Genomic DNA, 19,843 nt, shown 5'->3' with positions numbered 1-19,843 from the left:
AGAAAGGAGAAGTCACTGCTGGATCAGCTGCTGAATTCTGCACAAACTCTCTAAACGCAAATTAACCTTCGGAGCAGCAAGATAACAGGCGGAGCAGAGCGGGAACCAGCACAGGGAGATTGTTGCAAATGCCTCTGACAAATCAACTGAACCGGGATAAAAGGCACAACACATCCCTGCTCGTCCTAATACTCACACAACAATCTCCCACACGCACCCCCCAATGCACTGCGTACTTCTAAAGGGCACGGTGGTTTTTGGCACCAGACTGCCATCAAATGGGTCTGTTCATTGTTTTCTTGGCCTTTTCATTTTTTCTTTCCCTATCCACTCCAGGTATATTCATCTCACGGGCACAGGAGTCTCTTTTTGTTCATTTTCCGCATCAAATTCACAGGAACGTCACCTGGCAGATAGAACAGCAGCGGAATGATTCAAATGTCAACATTTACGGTGCCTGCGTTCCTGCGCTAATGCTCTCACCTGCTTATAATTAGCGTGAGGAGAGTGGGGAAGCCACGAGGGAGCTGCTATCTTAAACTATTTGCACAAATGTATAAGATATGAGGATGTCAGCATTACAAGTGGACACTGCAAGCTGCAGGCAGAACCCCGTTTTGGAGCAGGAACAAACCAGGGTCATTCTTCTGTGCTTTCCACCATTGTTTTCATATCATCCAGCAGAGTTGGTAATTGTCACTGTGCTGGGGTATAATGTACTTCCAATTCTGTAATCGGACGTAATGTATGAAGGGGCATGGCAAGGGGACATACCTCCCAACATTATGAACATCAGGACAAGTCTGCTTGTGGGTGGGTTAGATATCATCTTATCCCAGGTCAAACAGCGGTTAATAGATAGACATGGCTAAAAAGCACAAAAGGACACTGAAGAGTAAAATCTATAATTAGTAAAAGCCAGGGGAAGGTAAGCCAATAAATCAAAGTTATCTGAAGGTGTGGGCAATGTGTGTATAGTATAGTAGGGGTTAGAACAGTGGATCCCAAACTTTCTCAGTTTGAGGCACCCTCCGGCCCTCTATAATTTTTTCAAGGCACCTCTAGGCAAAAATAATTACCAAACGGTCCCCTGCCTTGCTTATCACCTGCCCTGGCCGCGGCACTGCTTTGAAATCGCTGCGACACACAAATTGGGAACTACTGGTTTAGAATCCAACCGTTACCATTATCAGGTGCTTTTAACGTACACTCCCCTAAACTATGCACCCCCCCAACAAATAAATGCCCCATCAAAGGGCAACAGTTGCACGAATGCTTCATTTTGGAAGAGCCTTCCACCGTCCGCCTCTTAAGCAAGGTGTGGAGGATTTTCTAGAATGGAAAATAAAGTTATTACACAACTAAAGACAAAAGTAACCTTACTCACTGGGTCTAATCTGTACGGTTAGACCGCTGGAGGTGAACAGGTCCATTCTTACCCTGCAATAGATCTTTGCGACTCCGATAAGAGACGGATTGTCCGCTCTGCTCATGCACACAGCGAGAGCGAATGCGGGAAGATTCATTACTGCCCTCTCTCAATCTGTGAGCTGGTACCTGATACAGTCTCATAAATGTATCAGTGTTGGACATTTCTACGTCACACAGCGCTCGTGCTTCCACCAGCGCAGTAAATTCACCAACTGCTCCATTCCAGCGAGCAGTATTTAGTGTATAAATCAGTCTTACATCGTCTCTTTATTGCTTGTTTTCAAGGCACATTCGGCCTAACCCAATGCGTTCATTTATCCCCCCTCTCAGAGATATTCCACACACCCCTCCTCAAATAAAAAATGACTTTGCTTTTGCCAATATACAAGTTGCCTGTAAAAGCTTAGAGCTGCGTTCAAAGGTTGGGTGAAAGATCACCCTATACAGGGCGTCGTGTGTGTGCTGTCTGCTTATCCTAGGGCTCCGTGATGGTCATCTCACAGCTCTGTCTGAAAACCGGGGGGAGCGCGACACTGCAGGGGGGTAGGCGAGAGCAGGAAGAGCAAACATAAGCCATACTCATGGAGCCCGCAGCTTCAGATTGGGCTCCTGGCTCACACACCCCTCCGCAGACATTTTTAAGCTGCAAACTTAAACATTTCCCCAGTAATTTAGCTTTACTATTAACAGAGCTGAGCATTTGTTTTAATATTGCTGTTTATTGTAACATTTTGCTGGACCTATTGTTAAAATCATTAAGTTTAGATTTTGTAAAAGTAACGTTCATGGTCAGATTTAGCGTTTCCTGTACGGACAAGTGTCTAATGCCAAGATGGCAAATGAAAGGTCAGGTGACAATTACAGGAGATTTCGATCTGCCAACTGATAAAACAGCCGGGACAAATGACACCCCGGACTGCTTGCATGGGACATCTCTCCAGTAATTACTTAAGGAAACGACAGACAGGAGCACTATCAAACGTGCCCGCGGGAGAGATCTCGGGCTCTAGTGACCAGCGGTCAGTGTGGTTTAATCTACAGACAGCGGTGCAGCAACAAAACAAAGGTTTTAGATCTCAGAAAGGCTGACTTCAATCAGCTGAGAAATCATGTATGTGAATCTCTGACAGGCTGGGAACTGATAGGTGCAGTTTGGGAACAGAAGAATATATGAATTTTGCAATGCAACAGAGCTTCGTGCAAGATACAATATGGTTCTCCAAGGAAGCGGCAAACCTTCTAAACACTAAAACTGCATAAAATAAAGACAGACACCATCAGAGGAGAAATACATATATTATATATACATACACACACATACACACAATACATTGAAGTCTGCCTAAATAATTATTTGTGCTTTGTTAAATACTTTTGAAAATTCAGAGGGGTCACCTACACAAGAGTGGTAAGAGATACATTAGTTCCGTAGACAGATATACTGTATATTTACTACAGAACTAACAACATTAAAAGTAGATAAGTCGATGGGTCCAGATGGTAAACAACCAATACTGTAATAAAAAAAAACAACTAAGTGCAGCACTTGCAGCGCCATTAGCCAATCCCTGCTGTCGGGCCATATCGCCATAATGACGTTAATAAAACAGGGCTGGGCTACAAAAATAGTGCATGGGCTGCAGGCCAACATAACATTGTTCAACGTACAGAGCTGGATTTGTACAGAGCAGAGGAGAGACTGACGGTGCGATAGAAACAGTCAAATATATTAAAAGTATTAAGAGTTCAGCAGGGCCGGATTTTCAAAAATGCCGAATTTCTAGAACAAGGGGACACTTTGCAGGAAGATTGAATGACAACATAAGGAATAAGTTTGTTTTTTCCCCAGGAAAAATCTATGGAATAATCTCCCAGTAGTCGTGGTGAGGACATGGAACTCTAGTTTCTTTTCAGAGATCAAATTCTAGGTTTCTTTTTTCAAGTTTTGTGGGATTAAAATAATGTTAGGAATGGGTTAATCTCACCACTCACAAATAATTCCTTGGCGTTAATTGATCATGTATTTTGTATGACGCACTTCTGTCTCTACTGCCAAGGCAACATTTTATTGGGACAGATTTTTAAGAGGGTTCCCCACCCTCACCTTCCATGGTGTCCCCCACATTACTGCTTGGTTTGGGGGTCCCCCTGGGAACAGGCTGTATTGTTCTCGCAGGCACCATTACCAAGAGCAGAAGACGTCATTCAGAGCCGAAAAAACAGAGATGTCCGTATGATTCTGTGCTACTTCTAGATAATTTCTACATTATGTTGTGTTTCAATCAACTGACTGGATCATGTGAGTCTCCAATGCTGACAAGTCTAACAATATCTAAATTAACAGCTAAAATGTGGCTGCTGCAATCGAACTCTTTAGTACCGGGAAAAGGAGCAGAATACGATAACAGCGGGAGTCTCAGTAAGGGGAGTACTGTGGATAGAGGGTCTCTGAAGCATCTTTCGTTTCTATGCGGCCTCTGGATTCATCCAGGTCACCATATCTTTTACATGACTTTTTCTACCCTAGGTTTCACCATATATAGAAAGATTCCTCTTTGGCTGAAGAGGGACCCCTAAAACAGATTGGGACCCCCTCCCCCCTTGTAGTACCTCACAGCGGTTGTACACATCTGGGTTTAAGGTTTCTGTTGCACACACACCTCTATATATACATAATGTCATATCATTATATTAATGAGGACAGCACGTGGCAGAGTGTGGATGAGTTTTATTGACATACAGATCGTTAGCCTCTGGTTCGGGCCGTAGATAAGGCTTGGATTGGATAAGCCTCCAAGAATGCCGCCATATGCGGATGTAAATTCTTCCTTGTTACAGGTCCGTTTTAAAGAAAAAAAAAGACCTGTTAATCGAACGTGAATGTGAGATTTTATTAATCTTTATCGTATATATTCTATTAACTTTTATTATTTGTACAGTGCCCACATATAACGCTGCACTTTACAGAGAATATTTTATCATCGCATAATTCCCTATCCCAGTGGAGCTTACAATCTATATTCCCTACAACACGGACAAGTACACACATACTAGGGTTAATATAATCAGAAACCAAGTAACCCATCAGTATGTTTTTGGAATGCGAGAGGGAACCGGAGCACCCGGAGGAAACCGACTCAAACACAGGGAGAACAAACAAACCCTACACAGTTAGGGTCCTGGTCAAGTCCGAACCCATGACCCCAGCAACACAAACCACTGCGGTTCTGTGTCACCCCCCTGCAGCATTTCGATAGTGTTCTTCATGTTACAGTTTAAGCTAGTGTCAGACGAGCAGTTTTCATCACCACAGCTGTTCAGCCAATAAAAGGAAGCATTCAAAGGCTTTTTTTGCGCACTTCGGTCTAATGGGAAACACAATGGTCATGTCAAAAAATCCACTTCACCAGCACAAATGCTCTTGTCAGACAGGATTACAGCATCTCAAGTAAACCGTGCAGGAAAAAAGCTCTTCCGATACCAGCTTTAATATAAATGTTGAATCTGATTTAGGGCTGCCGGTATACAGCCCCATCACAGAGTTAAAATGTCAGAACTTTTAGGCAGTTATATTTTCTGTCTGAGAAACACACATACACTTTACAAACCTCTACGCTTCTAGTAATCTCCTCCACAATCGTATCGTTTGTTAATCCCTGAAGTTGGGTTTATTCATTAAAAAAATTGGTATTTTCATACTATCATTTTTTTTTTTTCCCCCCACAAACGTATATCTAACAAACCGTTTATCCGTTTGGGATTAAACTCCTAGAGATAACCACCCAGCGCTGGCGCACAATCCTATTAGCTCCTCCATAAATCCCACACAAGGGCTCATCTCCTAGAATTAATTTCATTGTTCTATTAGGTAGATACATTTCCGGATAAGATCTATCTTCGGAAAGGGAAAACCATTGTCAGCGCAACCAGCTGGAAATACATTACTGAGCCCGATTTCAAAGAGCCTAATCCTCTCTATACATCTCAGAACCTCTCTGATTAGACTCGCTTCCAGCTACCCCTTTTAATCATGATGCACTTCAAGAGTGTGGTTACCATCCAAGGCAGCAATTACAGCAATTAAAACAAGGCCGGCTTTTACCCAAATCAGCATTTGCAGAGACTGCATTCACCATATCAAGTTAAATCTCGGTAGAGATTGTTTTAGTGAATCTTCTTGCAGTTAAAAGAAAAAAATGCAAAAAAAAATATTTAAATATACATTAAATATTCGTTGTGATCATATGGCCAATCTCTGACACTGTAATATAGTAATCTATATATAAGTATAATGGGATATCATCATCATCATCCGTTATTTATATAGCGCCACTAATTCTGCAGCGCTGTACAGAGAACTCACTCACATCAGTCCCTGCCCCATTGGGGCTTACAGTCTAAATTCCCTAACATACATACACAGACACACAGACTAAAGCCAATTTTAATAGCAGCCAATTAATCTACTAGTATGTTTTTGGAGTGTGGGAGGAAACCAGAGCATCCGGAGGAAACCCACGCAAACACAGGGAGAACATACAAACTCCACACAGATAAGGCCATGGTCGGGAATTGAACTCATGATCCCAGTGCTGTGAGGCAGAAGTGCTAACCACTAGGCCACTATGCTGCCCTAGATATACTGTATTATCTTCAGAGACCACGCAAATTTAGGGTAACTCCACCTATGTTCAAATCCAAGCGGACCTGGAGAACATTACAGCTGATAAAAGAGAAAAAGGGTAGGGGAGCACTAAATTGCACCCCTGTAAAAAAAAAAATTTAGGTCCACCGCTACCCTGTAGCAAGTGCAAGTAATACGGCTAAAACAAGCGTACTTGTAAGAAACCCATTACTTGAATAGGCGCATCTACGTGGGCACGTCCACGGCACGCTCTTACTGTGAATGGCCTATGTAGGTCCCTTCTCCTTCCCTCCCCTTATTCCACCTTCAAGCCGTTGCAGTCGTGTCATTTGCGTTCAGACATGAATTGCGTGCAATTGCTTTCATTGGCCTAAGTCAACAAAATTAAAAGGGAGGTAAAGGAAACCGCTTCTGAGAAAGTGCTTGTGAGTACAGAACCATTCCTTTACATTATTTTTGGACCACTATCCTCAAAGCACTTTAATAATGTGCTTTAGAGCACTCATCATTTCCCGTCTTGACTACTGTAACCTTCTCCTCACCGGCCTCCCCCTCTCCCACCTCGCCCCCTTCGGTCTATACTTAATGCGGCTGCGATACTCATCTTCCTCTTCCGACGTTCCTCTCCTGCCTCCCCTCTCTGCCTTGCCTTACACTGGCTCCCCTTCAGAATCCTTTTCAAACTGTTCACGCTCACCTACAAGCCCCTCTCCCACTCCTCTGCCCAGTACTTCTCCAACCTCCTCTACATTCACACTCCATCCTGTTCCCTGCGATCAGCTAATGACCGTCGCCTCTCCTCCACTCTGATCACCTCATCCCACTACAGGATCCAAGATTTCTCCTAGGCTGCTCCCGTCCACTGGACAACTCCCACGATCTATCTGTCTATCCCTTAATCTGTGCACCTTCAAACGGGCACTTAAAACTCATCTGTTCCTCAAAGTATACCAGCCTTCCCCCTAAACTTCTCTGCATCTCCTCACCTCTCTTCCCCCATCCTGTTAATCACTCCTCTTGTGATTGATCCTCTCTGACTCCCCATTGTACCTCCCGTCTGTTTGCCCTCCCTTTAGGATGTAAGCTCTTACGAACAGAACCCTCTTCCCTCCTGTCTTTCTACCTATTCTTCTCCTTCAACTCTACTGTACTAGTTATGTTTGGAGCCACTGAATAACTGGTATTTTTGTCTACTGTTCTGTACTGTTTTACCCTGTATGGTGCAGTGCGAAAATCTTGTGACACCTTATATATAAAGATTAATAATAATAATAATCCTTAAAATGACTTGACACCTAAACTCTCTGACCCACAAGTAGATGGGTTAGAAATAAGAGTACCAAAGGCTTTTTTTACACCAGAATTGCACAGAAAAGTAACAACCACATGCAATTTATCTTAGAACTTCACTTTTAAGCGGCAGTAAATCCCACACTTTTTAATATGAGGGCAGCACAGGGCTGTCCAAATATTTGCCCACAGATCAAGAGCACCCACCTTTCCAAGTTTCAACTCCCTCCCCCCCCCCTTCTCAGGACTCTTTATCAGCTTTCTATATACACTGAAGTGTCTGTATCTGCACAACGGTGTTCTAAAATAGAACAATGTGTTGTATGTATATATAAAACTATCACTATCTGAGCCTCTCAGAAATGCAATGCTCGCAGCTGGTCTTCCGCCGTGATTGACATTTCCCTGCTTGAGCACAGGTCGGACTACGGAGAAAAGATCAGTCATCTGACTTCACGAAGCTACTGTTGCAATGTGGGTCACCAAGACAAGTGAGAAATATGTATTAACACAGCCGACGCTGTATAATTCCAGCCAGACGAGCGGGGGCAAGTGATAATTATGTGTAAGCTAATAACATTTAAGAAAGGAATAAGATTATCTCTACAAGTGGCAATTAATTTTTTCAGATGAGGAGGGGGTGAAGACATGCCGGCAGCCAGGAAGCGTTGGGCGTCCTTGGTTTGAGCTACGCGCTTGGTGTCCTTCCTGACAGGTGACTAGTGATAACTTGTGTCAGATGGAATAAATATCCTTGTTAATGTGAGAGTGATGTGCGCTCATGTTGGAGACACCAGATTTCAGTCCTATACTGTAGCCAATAAACGCACCTGTTCACTCAGTATATTTCATGTGTACTAAGTATAACATGCTAACATGTTGCCTTCCATATTGAATGATGAAAGAGATGTAATTCTGACATTATCCAGGGAAAATTAGACAAGGCTATAACCACATAATTAGGAAGGTCAGGGGAAAGAAAACAAAATCCTGACATGTCCATTTTATTTAAATTCTAGTTGCGCTGATTCAGAAAGCAAAACAAAACACCCAGCGTGACAGCTGCCGATTTAGCCTCAAAGAATTGTTAGTAAATTTGACATCAGTACAATATGTGGCAGGGGATAACACAGCTTAACCGCCTTTTCAGTAAAGAATCCTTTCCCATGTTCATGGTGTCATTGTCTTTTATTCTTCTAAACAGTCCTATACCCATTTATATACTTTTACACTTAAACCCAGTAAGCGCCTCTTATACTAATATATTAAACACTTTAAACGCTTTTGCAAAATCCAAATATATCACATCAACTTTACTGCTAAGATCCAGATTGAACCTTTCCTCCTCATCAAAATTAATCATATGAATTCGCATTGACGGGTTCTTCATTAAACCATGCGGACATTTATTTTCTACAATACTTCTTAAGCTACATTAACAATGGTTGAAAGTAGCAAAAAGCAACCTATAAGATACAAAAATAATCAAACTTTATCCACAAAGATAAACACAGAAAATATTTAAAATCGAGTAATACTGGTACTTATTAGAGTAATAATACTGGTACAACTAAAGTCATTGAAAACCCACTTGTTTGTAAAAGTCTATCAGTCCTCTACTTAACCATCTCACCGTATAGTACACCTCACCCTCTCACCCTATATCTCTCCCCCTCTTGCTTATTGCCCTCAGATCCCCTTACATTGGCTCCCCCCCATGTGTCAACCGTCTGCCCCTTTCCCTTTAGATTGTAAGCTCTAGTGATCAGGGCCCTCTTCTCCATTGTCTTCGCACCTGTCAGTGGCTCTGAACCTGTTAGTTGCGCCCACATTAATGGGCACAGGTTTCAGCCTGAGCTGAATATACCCCTTGTACCCTAGTAGCTGTGTTGAGAGTTGTATTGTTATTTGTGTATTGTATTGTACTGTTATACCATGTACTGTCTTGTTATTTTCCCTCTGTATGGCGCTGCAGAACTCATGTGGCGCCCTGTAAATAAAGGTTATTAATAATAATAATAATAATAATAGTAATACTTGGCTAATCTCAGATTACTGACTTTACTCAATAGGAAAAGAAACAGACAAAACAAAGACTGTTACAAGATAATTACAACTGTAAATTTTAGAGGATTATCATCTCAAATTAACATAAGCATCACATAATATATCCAAACTTGTAAACTGGTGTATGATGACTGCATTAAATATAAACATTAAAAAAAGGATCTGTAAGCAAGATCTTCCCAGCAACCTATACTTCCACTATATGCAAGCAAAACGTTTTATACAAGCCCACATGTAATCATCTAGGCTTCGCCCCTAACGCCCTTTGAATGTCACTACAGTTATAGACCGTGATGTCGTGGTTATATATTAATTCTGTACAATCCTCTCGTGTCCTCCTCATCTCCTCCCACAGAACCGTGTCAATGGACATGGGCGCAGGATCTTGGTGTAGCTTTGGACGAGGAGGAGTAGTTGCTCACTCTAGTATAAGATTTATACTAGATGGTACATGGTTCCTGTGAGATTGTACTGTATTTACCCCCACACCTCAGATCTTTGTTGGTGTAACTGTGGTTCAGTGGGAACCTTCCTCCACATATGGTGGGAATGCCCTCTAGTATCTAAATTTTGGGATGATGTCTTGCTCCTGATTAAGCAGGTTGCTTCAATTAATGTACCTAAGGGCCCGTTATCTGTGCTCCTGAGTCAGCCTATCAAAGGGATCTCCAATTCATCGGATAAACTTATTCGCCACATTTATAACGCAGCTCAACTTCAGATAGCTAGCGATTGGAAGAAAGCTTTGCAATCCTCTAGAGAGGCTGTTATAAATATAACCTGGCACACTGCCTCCATGGACTACGTGACAAGTCTTCTCCACGATACAGTCCCCACTTTTTATAAAGTGTGGGGCCCTTGAAATTCCTATAATAATAGAAATATGCCTGGTCTTCTCTAAGCCCTCTATGTTCTTCCCCGTCTGTACCTTGTGCCTCTTATTCCTCGGGCCTCTCCTCTATAAATCTCCAGGACTCACCACTTCCCCTGCTTTCTTGAAGGGTCTGTGTGGGGACGCTCATTCACACTGAAGACCCCCCCCTTTTTTTGCTTCCTTTCATCTCCCCTTAAAAAACCATTAAAAAAAAAACCAGCAGTCTTTTCCAATCTTCATATACCCTCAACCTTACACGGTCTCTCTATTGTGGTGGTATGATCCTCACTACTATCTATGTTCGCTAGGCCTTTATCTCCTAGCTATTATATGGTTTATACCACATTGTGTAGGATGTATTTATTTTTTTGTAACTTAAGTCACTAATATTTAAATGTACTCCATGACCTGTAATGTCATTATCTGCTGTAACAAATAAAAAGTTTTTAAAAAAGAAAAAAAAAAAGGTTCTGTAACCCATTGCAACCAATTATGTTCTAACAATTATTCCCTAGCTATATTTACACCATTATTTTGGGGGGGGGGTTTTAACTGTGCAACGCATTTTATGAATGTTTCCCATAAAGCACTTATTTCCAGAAATTCAAACTGCACTATAATACAGTCACCCTATGCAGATAGTTATTATTTTAATACCGAACCCAGGCTAAAGGAAGGATTGATCATGCGGTAATTCAGTTTGTCACCACCATGGCGCGTTTGTCTTCATAATAAATCCGAGGCCACGCGCAGTGATTGAGAGGCCCAATCAGCGGCAGGGCAGGGTACAGCCGCATGCTAATACCGCTGCGAGCCTGGAGGCTGAGGCAATTACAAAGCTGAATAAAATGAAGCATTTATAAAGCAAGGTGCTCGTCCTATCAACGCTTAATCCTTTTTGCAATATTTATGGCTTTGGGAGCAGGAAGAAAGACATTGGCCGCAAACCAGACGAAAAGGAAGGTGGGTATTTGTCACTGTACATTTAAAATGGAATAGCTTAAAGTTTAAAGAGCCCATGTGAAAGTCTGGCTTATTCTCCATTAAATGGACAGTGCTACAGTTCCTACAGCGCATGGATAGAACGACAAGGATGTAAGGGGCTATGGAGTCCAACACATGGGATACATTACTACCAGACTGGGGAAGCAAACAGGTGGATCTAATGTGAGATGCAGCTTACAAAAGTTGTCAACATATTTGTGCTTTTTAAGGTGCGATTGTCTAAGGTTCAAACACCTAATTGCATTCACTCTTCAACTCCTGTTCATCTTTACTTGCACAGGCCCTGGCTGCTTGTGACAGGGACAGTGACATGATGTAAGGAGGGGAACGGAGGCAGCAGGAAGCCACAGACTGTGAGTTATATAGTAGAAGGAGCAGGGTCACCAGCAGCACAGAGTAAATCAGGAGTGATGTGTTAGTGAGGACAGGGCTGCATGTGACAGGAGCAGTGACATGATGTGAGGAGGGGAATGGAGGCAGCAGGAAGTCACAGACAGAGTTATATAGTGGAAGGAGCAGGGTCCCCCAGCAGCACAGTATATATCAGGAGTTGAGTGATGTGTTAGTGAGGACAGGGCTGCATGTAACAGGGGCAGTGACATGATGTGAGGAGGGGAATGGAGGCAGCAGGAAGCCACAGGCAGAGTTATATAGTGGAAGGAGCATGGTCCCCCAGCAGCACAGAGTATATCAGGAGATGAGTGATGTGTTAGTGAGGGCAGGGCTGCATGTGACAGGGGCAGTGACATGATGTGAGGAGGGGAATGGAGGCAGCAGGAAGTCACAGACAGAGTTATATAGTGGAAGGAGCAGGGTCCCCCAGCAGCACAGTATATATCAGGAGTTGAGTGATGTGTTAGTGAGGACAGGGCTGCATGTAACAGGGGCAGTGACATGATGTGAGGAGGGGAATGGAGGCAGCAGGAAGCCACAGGCAGAGTTATATAGTGGAAGGAGCATGGTCCCCCAGCAGCACAGAGTATATCAGGAGATGAGTGATGTGTTAGTGAGGGCAGGGCTGCATGTGACAGGGGCAGTGACATGATGTGAGGAGGGGAATGGAGGCAGCAGGAAGCCACAGACTGGGAGTTATATAGTAGAAGGGCAGGGTCCCCAGCAGCACAAAATAATGATGTGAGGCTGTGATATCACATACACCACTATATAAAACAATGTTTAACAATCCAACTTGTTTTGAATAGTTTGTGTTACCACTGAGAGGCTAAAATAAGTTCCTGCACTCAATAAAAACCCTAAAGAGTGTCAAAAATGTGAATTATTTTCTAATGAAAAAACATTCAAGCTCATTGATTTTTTTTTGTTTTACACAATAGATTTCAAAAAGCATAATTTATTCACAGATATGATTTGCTCAATTTTCTTGCAAAAAGATTCCCATTGTTCAAGATACACTCATTACAGTACTTGTTCAGATGGCAAAGAGCAGCAGCTCTGAGTGTGGTCCCCCAGGATGCTCTCTAATAAATTGAAAAGCGCTGCTCTGTGTGTGTTTTAAAAAATGGTTTGACGCAGATTTAATACCACAATGCTATCCTTCGTTAGTACTAGCATAACACACGGGATTAAAGCACCAATAATTGAAAACAGTTTAAAAATCTGTCAATATTGAAACATAAGTCACCAAAGGTATGCCGGGCAGAAAAGTCAAGGGATCATTAATCTTAAAATACAAATTTTGTCAGTGATCCAGTGCGCAGAAAATCAATTTTCTAGGAAGCAGTGACATCACTGAAGCAGACTAATATTCATGAGCTGTGACTAATATTCATGAGCTGTGACTAATATTCATGAGCTGTGACTAATATTCATGAGGTTTTTAGTAATTTGATAGGCTGCATTCTCCTGAATATTAGTTCAGCCCACAACATGTCACCACTGTGTGCAAGTGTCACTTTAATTCTACAGCACACAAGGAAGAAACCTTTCCGCCTGGAAGATCTGAAAATCCTTGTCTCCCTCACACCATTGAATCAATCAATACTGTATATCCCAATGTAGCGCAATTGTACCAGACTACAGATCGGCATTGTGAATCAAGGTGCACGTCAACCGCCCCTTAGACTCACCAACTGTTCTGCTCTCCGGCGCTCCTGGTTGGTATAGTTCTTCTCCCGCAGGATAGCCGAGCTGTACTTATCCTGCGCTGCCTCCCTCTCTCTCCAGGCGAGTCGGGACAGTTCTTCCTGGATAATGGCCTGTTCTTTCTCATACCTGCCGAAAGGCCAAACATCCAACAGTAACTTCACACACTACAGAGGCTTTATTATAAAACTTCAGAAAGAGACAATCTGCAATGACTGTTTATGCCACAATGGGTCATAAGGATGTTGGCGTCTCAGTGTTAAATCAATTTTCTGCTGCCTTATGGTTGAAATACAGCATTTAATCTTACCAGCGGGCAAGGGGGAGGGGGTTTTGGGTGTCTTTATCTACAGTAAAATATTGGATCTATCAAACTTTATGCACAAAAAAAAACATCTCACAACCACCAAATGTTTGTGCAACCAAAAAAAAACAGTTAAAAAGTTTATGAAAGTCAACATTTTTCTGATTAACAAAGTGACGTGTGCAGGTTAGGGGTTAACCAAGTTGCAGAGTAAAAATATACTGGCAAGCTTGGAACGAAAACATCTGGCTGCCCACAAACGTTTTAGGGAAGGACCCACAGACTATTGTTGCAAGTCAGGCGACAATTAAGGAGGGATGGTTGTCCCAAGTTCGAGCACCCTTATAATAATCCATGTAGCAAACCAGCATTTATATCTGAGGATTATAGATGTTTCTTTCTAGATCATTATATCTAGGTCAAACACACAGGATGTTGGCTCTTTAGTTCCATTAACTTCCTCTCACCTTCTGTACAGGTCGTCCTCTGCATACGTCGGCTGCCGGTTGCCACCTCCTGAAGACGGACTCCGAGTTCCTGTGGATAAGAGGGCCCGTTACTCCTTGCTCTATATGTGTTAAATAAAAATATCAAATATCTGACTTGCATGTACCATCAGTTTTGGCCTTCTCTTCTGGTGTAGGGGGCGCAGTCCCCCCCCTGGGAGGCAAAGACTCCGGATACGGTGTCGCTTCTGACGTGGGCGATATGTTCTGCTCCCCCCTTTGTGCCGAAGACTCTTTCATCCGTCTGACAACATCATCGGAAAGCTACAGGCAAGGCAAATGGAAAAACCACTCACATGTATACTACATCATTAGAAGGAATTAAAGGGGTCGTAACAGAAAAATATATAAAAGTTAGCAGATTGTAGAAGGTTAATGGTGTAGGGCAGTGGTTCCCAAACTGTGTGCCTAGGCTCCCAGAGGTGCCTCGGCGATCTCACAAGGGTGCCTCGGCCAGGGCCAGTGGTAAGCAAGTCGGGGGACTACTTGGTAATTATTCTGGCTTAGGGGTGCCTTGAAAAAATGATGGAGGCCCTAAGGAACTGAAAAAGTGTGGAATCCACTGGTGTAGGGAGTTCTGTTTGTTTTGGCTAGATGTGACAACTCACATACTTATTTCCTGTCATTCCTAAGGTTGGAAGTAATATTCAATTCATGAATCAGGTGGGACGGAGAATTCATTAATAGAAGCATACTGGACATGAGAAAGGGAGCCCAGCCAATAGCATTTCAGAGCACTCTCTGCATGGTGATCAAGCTCTCTCTCATAACGTGTAGCTGTTCAACTCTGCAGAGCTTCCAAAATCAACGCAACGGTAAAGAAATAAAAAAAATATATATATTTTTCTGTTTCCATAAAGCCTCTCTATTCACTTTAATAATTACACAGATACCCTCTTGTCAGTAAATATCTGAAAGACACAATTTGTACTTGTGATGAAACAAAGTCTTTAAGGAATCTGGGGCATAGAATGGAAATAGGAAACTGGGACAGAGTGGATTACTGGCTGTAACATTATATAGTGTCTGTCTTATATCGGTGCTACACCTAACAATGTTGCATTCTCTGACAGTGAATAAACTGAGAGATAACAAAATAAAATGTAATGAAACCAAAACTATTTTGGAAAATTGTGTTTATTTTATTTCTATTTTACTAGATGTAATATAGAATATCGCCACTAGAGGGAGAGTTTCAACATAGTTCAATGATTATCACAAATTATAGGTCTGAAAAATGTCCTCATAGCTACGCCTTTAATATACAATATTTAATAAAGTGTGTTCATGTAATTATGTTACCAATGATATTTCTACAATAAATCTGTGGATGCCAATATAAATACAGTGCACTACATCTGTGTAGGGACATTGCCTAACAATGCGGAAGCATAAATGTTAGCATTATCGAGTTATGTAAAGGTAATAAGGAGTTTTCCACCTTCGGACGACTTTTAACTTTATTTGTTTGTACTTTTCCAATTCATTGCTTATTGAGAATATGATTATTTGATAAATCATTCCACAGACTTGACAACCTGCAATGCATAAGTGAAGTGGAGTGAATATACTTATTACCATGCATTAACCTGGAGAGAATAATGTGTATATAATTCACCTGAACTCACCTGTATTTAAATGTATGCATTGAGTTAAGGGATCTAGGCTGTCAGAAATCTCTGCGGCTACTCTGTATTAGAGACGCTTTAAATTGTTTATAAGTGTTTCTCAAACGAAAAAGAAGCGCAAAAGTTCGAAAATTTGCGTCAAAGCCCCGAACTTTAGATTAGACTAATATTTCAGGTGAAATTACAGCGAGGAGAGGAAGTTCGATCATGTTCAAGCCGATTCAAGCATAATGGTTATATTGAATAGTATTTTCAATCGTATTCTATGCAAACTACGGAATGTTCACCATTCAAATGGAAACAAAACCCCATTTAATTATAATATAGAATTATCCATTTAAACTTGATTAGGCAACAATTTATAGTCTATGCTAAACTCTTTAAGGGGCGTGAACTTTATAAGAGTTTGTAACATTTTCAAGATTGAAGGGGGCACCCTGATGGGGAGAGTGTGAAAGAGGTATAATAACCTTGTGAGCAAGTTCATTTTCACGGACGTAATCCGTCCAACCCAAGATATCATGAGTTTATCCCATGCTTGTAGATCTTTTTTTATACAAGCTATAAGGGGGGGGGGGGGGGGGGGTAGTTGGCTTGGTAGATGTTTTCCACCTTTCTGGTGAGAGCTATGCCCAAGTATCTTATGTGGTCGGAGTTCCAGTGAAAGGGAAAATTTAATTCTAAAAGTTGTTTTAGCTTAGGGGGATATGGAAGTCTGTGATATCTGTTTTGGTTGTGTTCATCTTAAAATTTGATATTGTGGAAAAAATGTTGAGTTCTTGAAATAGGTTGGGGAGAGTAGTTAAAGGGTTAGTTAAGGTAAGGAGGATATCATCCGCATAGAGGGCTATTTTGTGAGTACTGGAGGGTAGCTGTATCCCAGTTATGTTAGGGTTTATACAAATTCTCGTAGCTAGAGGTTCTATCACCAAGGCAAATAGAAGGGGAGAGAGGGGGCATCCTTGCCGGGTTCCGTTTCCGATAGCGAAGGATGGAGAGGAGCATCCATTCACCTGGACAGATGTCGATGGGTTATGGTAAGAGCCGTGAACTTTAAACCATGAACCTAACCTCAAGGGCAGAGTAGTCATAGCAGTAGAAAAAGACCAAACGGTCCAATTGTACTGACAATACGGTTGAGACCTGGCAGATCTGATCGCATTTCAAACCGGTTCAAATGATTCAAACATGTATACTCTGCACACCTTGGTACTAACCTGGGGACCATGATGGGTATATAGAAAAATGATATGCACCCACACAGTTTAGAAGAGGTACATGTAAGCGGACTATAAACCCATGCACATGAAAGCGGGACCCGTATAATGGTTATATGCATGTACCCACACGTTATAAAGACTTGACAGGCCAGTTGAGGGCCATAAATAGGGTTGTGTGATGGGGTGACCGCCCAGGGAGCACCACAGAAGGGGGGGCGCAGTTTATGACTATTTTAGGTTCATTCGGTTACAATTGAGTCCTGGGGAGGGGGGGGGCGGGGGACATTTTTCTCTCGCCCCGGGCACTAAAATTTTAAGTTACGGCTCTAGGTCAGTTTATAAAACTGGTCACATAGGATGGAAATAAAAATGCTGCATTCAACTTCGATTTAGGTGCAGGGTGCATGCCATTCATTTATGTGACCAATGACACTATCCTTTTTTCCATTTTAAGACAAAAGGGGTATATTTACTAAACTGCAGGTTTGAAAAAGGTGGAGATGTTGCCGATAGCAACCAGATTCTAGCTGTCATTTTGTAGAATGTGCTAAATAAATGAAAGCTAGAATATAATTGGTTGCTATAGGCAACATCTCCAGTTTTTCAAACCTAGTTTAGTAAATATGAGACGTACTAAAAGGAATGACAGCTTCAGTCTGCTAAAAGGAATGCCAATAGACTTCTATGATAGAAAATTGTAATTTTATGTATATTTTAAAAAATCTTATACTTCTTAAATATATCTTTCACACACTTATTGCTAAGGTACTTGGTCATGTTTTACATGTGGAATGACGGAAGATTACTGTGGCACGACAGCTGTTCTATACGCCATGTCAATGCAGAAATATCAGTAAAAACTTGCATTTCTCCCCAAAAAACACCCCTAATTCTCCCATATCCCCTAATCCCACACACTAATCCCTTTGCATATATGCTCGCCCACACCTGTACCCCACCACACAAGTGTCATAATGTGGAATGGGATTATTGTGTAGTTTTAGGGGATATGGGAGAAATAGGGGTGTTTTTTGGGCAGAAATGCAAGTTTTTACTGATATTTCTGCATTGACATGGCGTATAGAACAGCTGTCATTCCACAGTAATCGTCCGTCATTCCACATTATGAGACTTGTGTGGTGGGGTACAGGTGTGGGGGAGCGCATGTGCATAGGGATTAGTGTGTGGGATTAGGGGATTTGCGAGAAATAGAGGGGTGTTTACCATGACAGAAGAGCAATTGTTTTGACATTTTTGCTTTGACATGGCTTATAAAACAGCTGTCATTCCATAGTAATTTTCCATCACTTCACATGTAAAACATGACCAAGTACCTTAGCAATAAGTGTGTGAAAGATATATTTAAGTATAAGATCTTTTAAAATATACATAAAATTACAATTTTCTATCATAGAAGTCTATTGGCATTCCTTTTAGTACGTCCCAGTAAATATACCTCAAAGTGCATGTTTCTGCTTATTTACCGGCTAACAAGGTATCCAGCAGTGACAACTGGAAGCATCTCTGGGCACTATCTGCAATGCAATTATTATTATTATTATTATTATTATCATTATTTATTGCATTGTTAATTATGCAGTACATTTACTTCAGTCTATGTATTATGTCCAGCATGACCTGTGCACCCACATACACCTCAGAGACCCCATACTGGGTATATAGACCCCTCTGCCCCATGCAGGGTAACCCTCCTGGGCGCTCAGAGCTGAGGGCCAGCATGCGGTCTCCTCTCACCCTCAGTCCTCGCAGCACCTGCACCCTCTCCTCCTCATCCATCCCGAAGGACACCTTCCTGCCGGTGCTCTCGGTGCCCCCCATGGTCGGCAAAAAAATCACCTCAGGAAGGCGCTCCACCTCACTGATAGACCGGCGCATGCGCGGAACACCAGGCGCCCATTGGTGAGAAGAAGAGGGCGAGAGGCAAATCCGGCGATGTCTTTCCGCTCCGCCAATCAGAATAGAGCTATGGTCTGCGGGGCATGTCGGGAGATGTAGTTTCCCTAAAGCCCTGGAAGGGTGTGGGTGATTATGAGGTGTCAGGAAGCAATAGAAAGATAGATTATATTATAATATATATATATATATATATATATATATATAAACAATTGGAAGGCTGACTTGCTGTTGCAGTATGAGTTTTGTATTACACATTTCTCCCCTAGACATGGGGGCATCTTACTTTTAGTTTTTTTTCCCATCAAGTTTATTGCATACAATAACTTTTAATGGTGTCTTTGTTACTTATTAGATTTCACATATGAAGACCATGTAGAAACATCTTAGACAACTCTCCAGCAGTTATAAATCCCAACAGGAAAGGTGATTCGAGGACGCATCTTCGACTCAGAATACGGCGTACAAACGCATACACTTTGCATGTGACATTTTGAAGCGCAAGTTACGCTTTGCACTCCACTCTGAATCGGGCCCATTGTGTTGTCTGGCAAGGCATGCAGGCACTTGTAGTTCAACAACATAGAGCCACAGGCTGCCTAAGCCTGATTTAAAAATATAGCTTATATCTAAGTGAACATGTAAATAAAAACAAAAGTACAATTAATATCTATTGTAAATGGAGTAGTCTCCTTATAAAGGAGGCACACAGGGCTTGTAAACCCACCTCCCCCTTTTTTGTGTAATGTGTAAGTAATTTTACAAAAATTCATTTTGCAGGTCGTATACAGCCAGTGACGATTTTCTCTTCATATCACTTTCCAACTCTCTGTAAAACAAGAAACATGCTGCTCCC

The 19,843-nt window shown here is 41.9% G+C and overlaps 1 protein-coding gene across 3 annotated transcripts in view; it reads right to left on the bottom strand.

Annotated features, from left to right (window-relative positions):
- CHCHD6 (coiled-coil-helix-coiled-coil-helix domain containing 6) overlaps positions 1–18,983 on the bottom strand; it is a 135,734-nt gene extending 116,751 nt beyond the window's left edge. For all 3 annotated transcript variants that reach the window (XM_075183642.1, XM_075183640.1, XM_075183641.1), the window contains exons 1-4: positions 18,829–18,983; positions 14,333–14,489; positions 14,187–14,256; positions 13,400–13,544 (exon numbers count right to left, since the gene is read on the bottom strand). In XM_075183642.1, coding sequence (XP_075039743.1) covers positions 13,400–13,544; positions 14,187–14,256; positions 14,333–14,489; positions 18,829–18,969 — 513 coding nt within the window. In that variant the 5' untranslated portion in view covers positions 18,970–18,983. The remainder of the gene's footprint in view (positions 1–13,399; positions 13,545–14,186; positions 14,257–14,332; positions 14,490–18,828) is intronic.
- Positions 18,984–19,843: the final 860 nt, after the last annotated feature.

The sequence above is a fragment of the Mixophyes fleayi genome, chromosome 8 (assembly GCF_038048845.1).
Source record: "Mixophyes fleayi isolate aMixFle1 chromosome 8, aMixFle1.hap1, whole genome shotgun sequence".
Classification (NCBI taxonomy): domain Eukaryota; kingdom Metazoa; phylum Chordata; class Amphibia; order Anura; family Limnodynastidae; genus Mixophyes; species Mixophyes fleayi.
The sequence above is the reverse complement of the archived record's forward strand: the minus strand, read 5'-3'. Positions and strand labels throughout refer to the sequence as shown.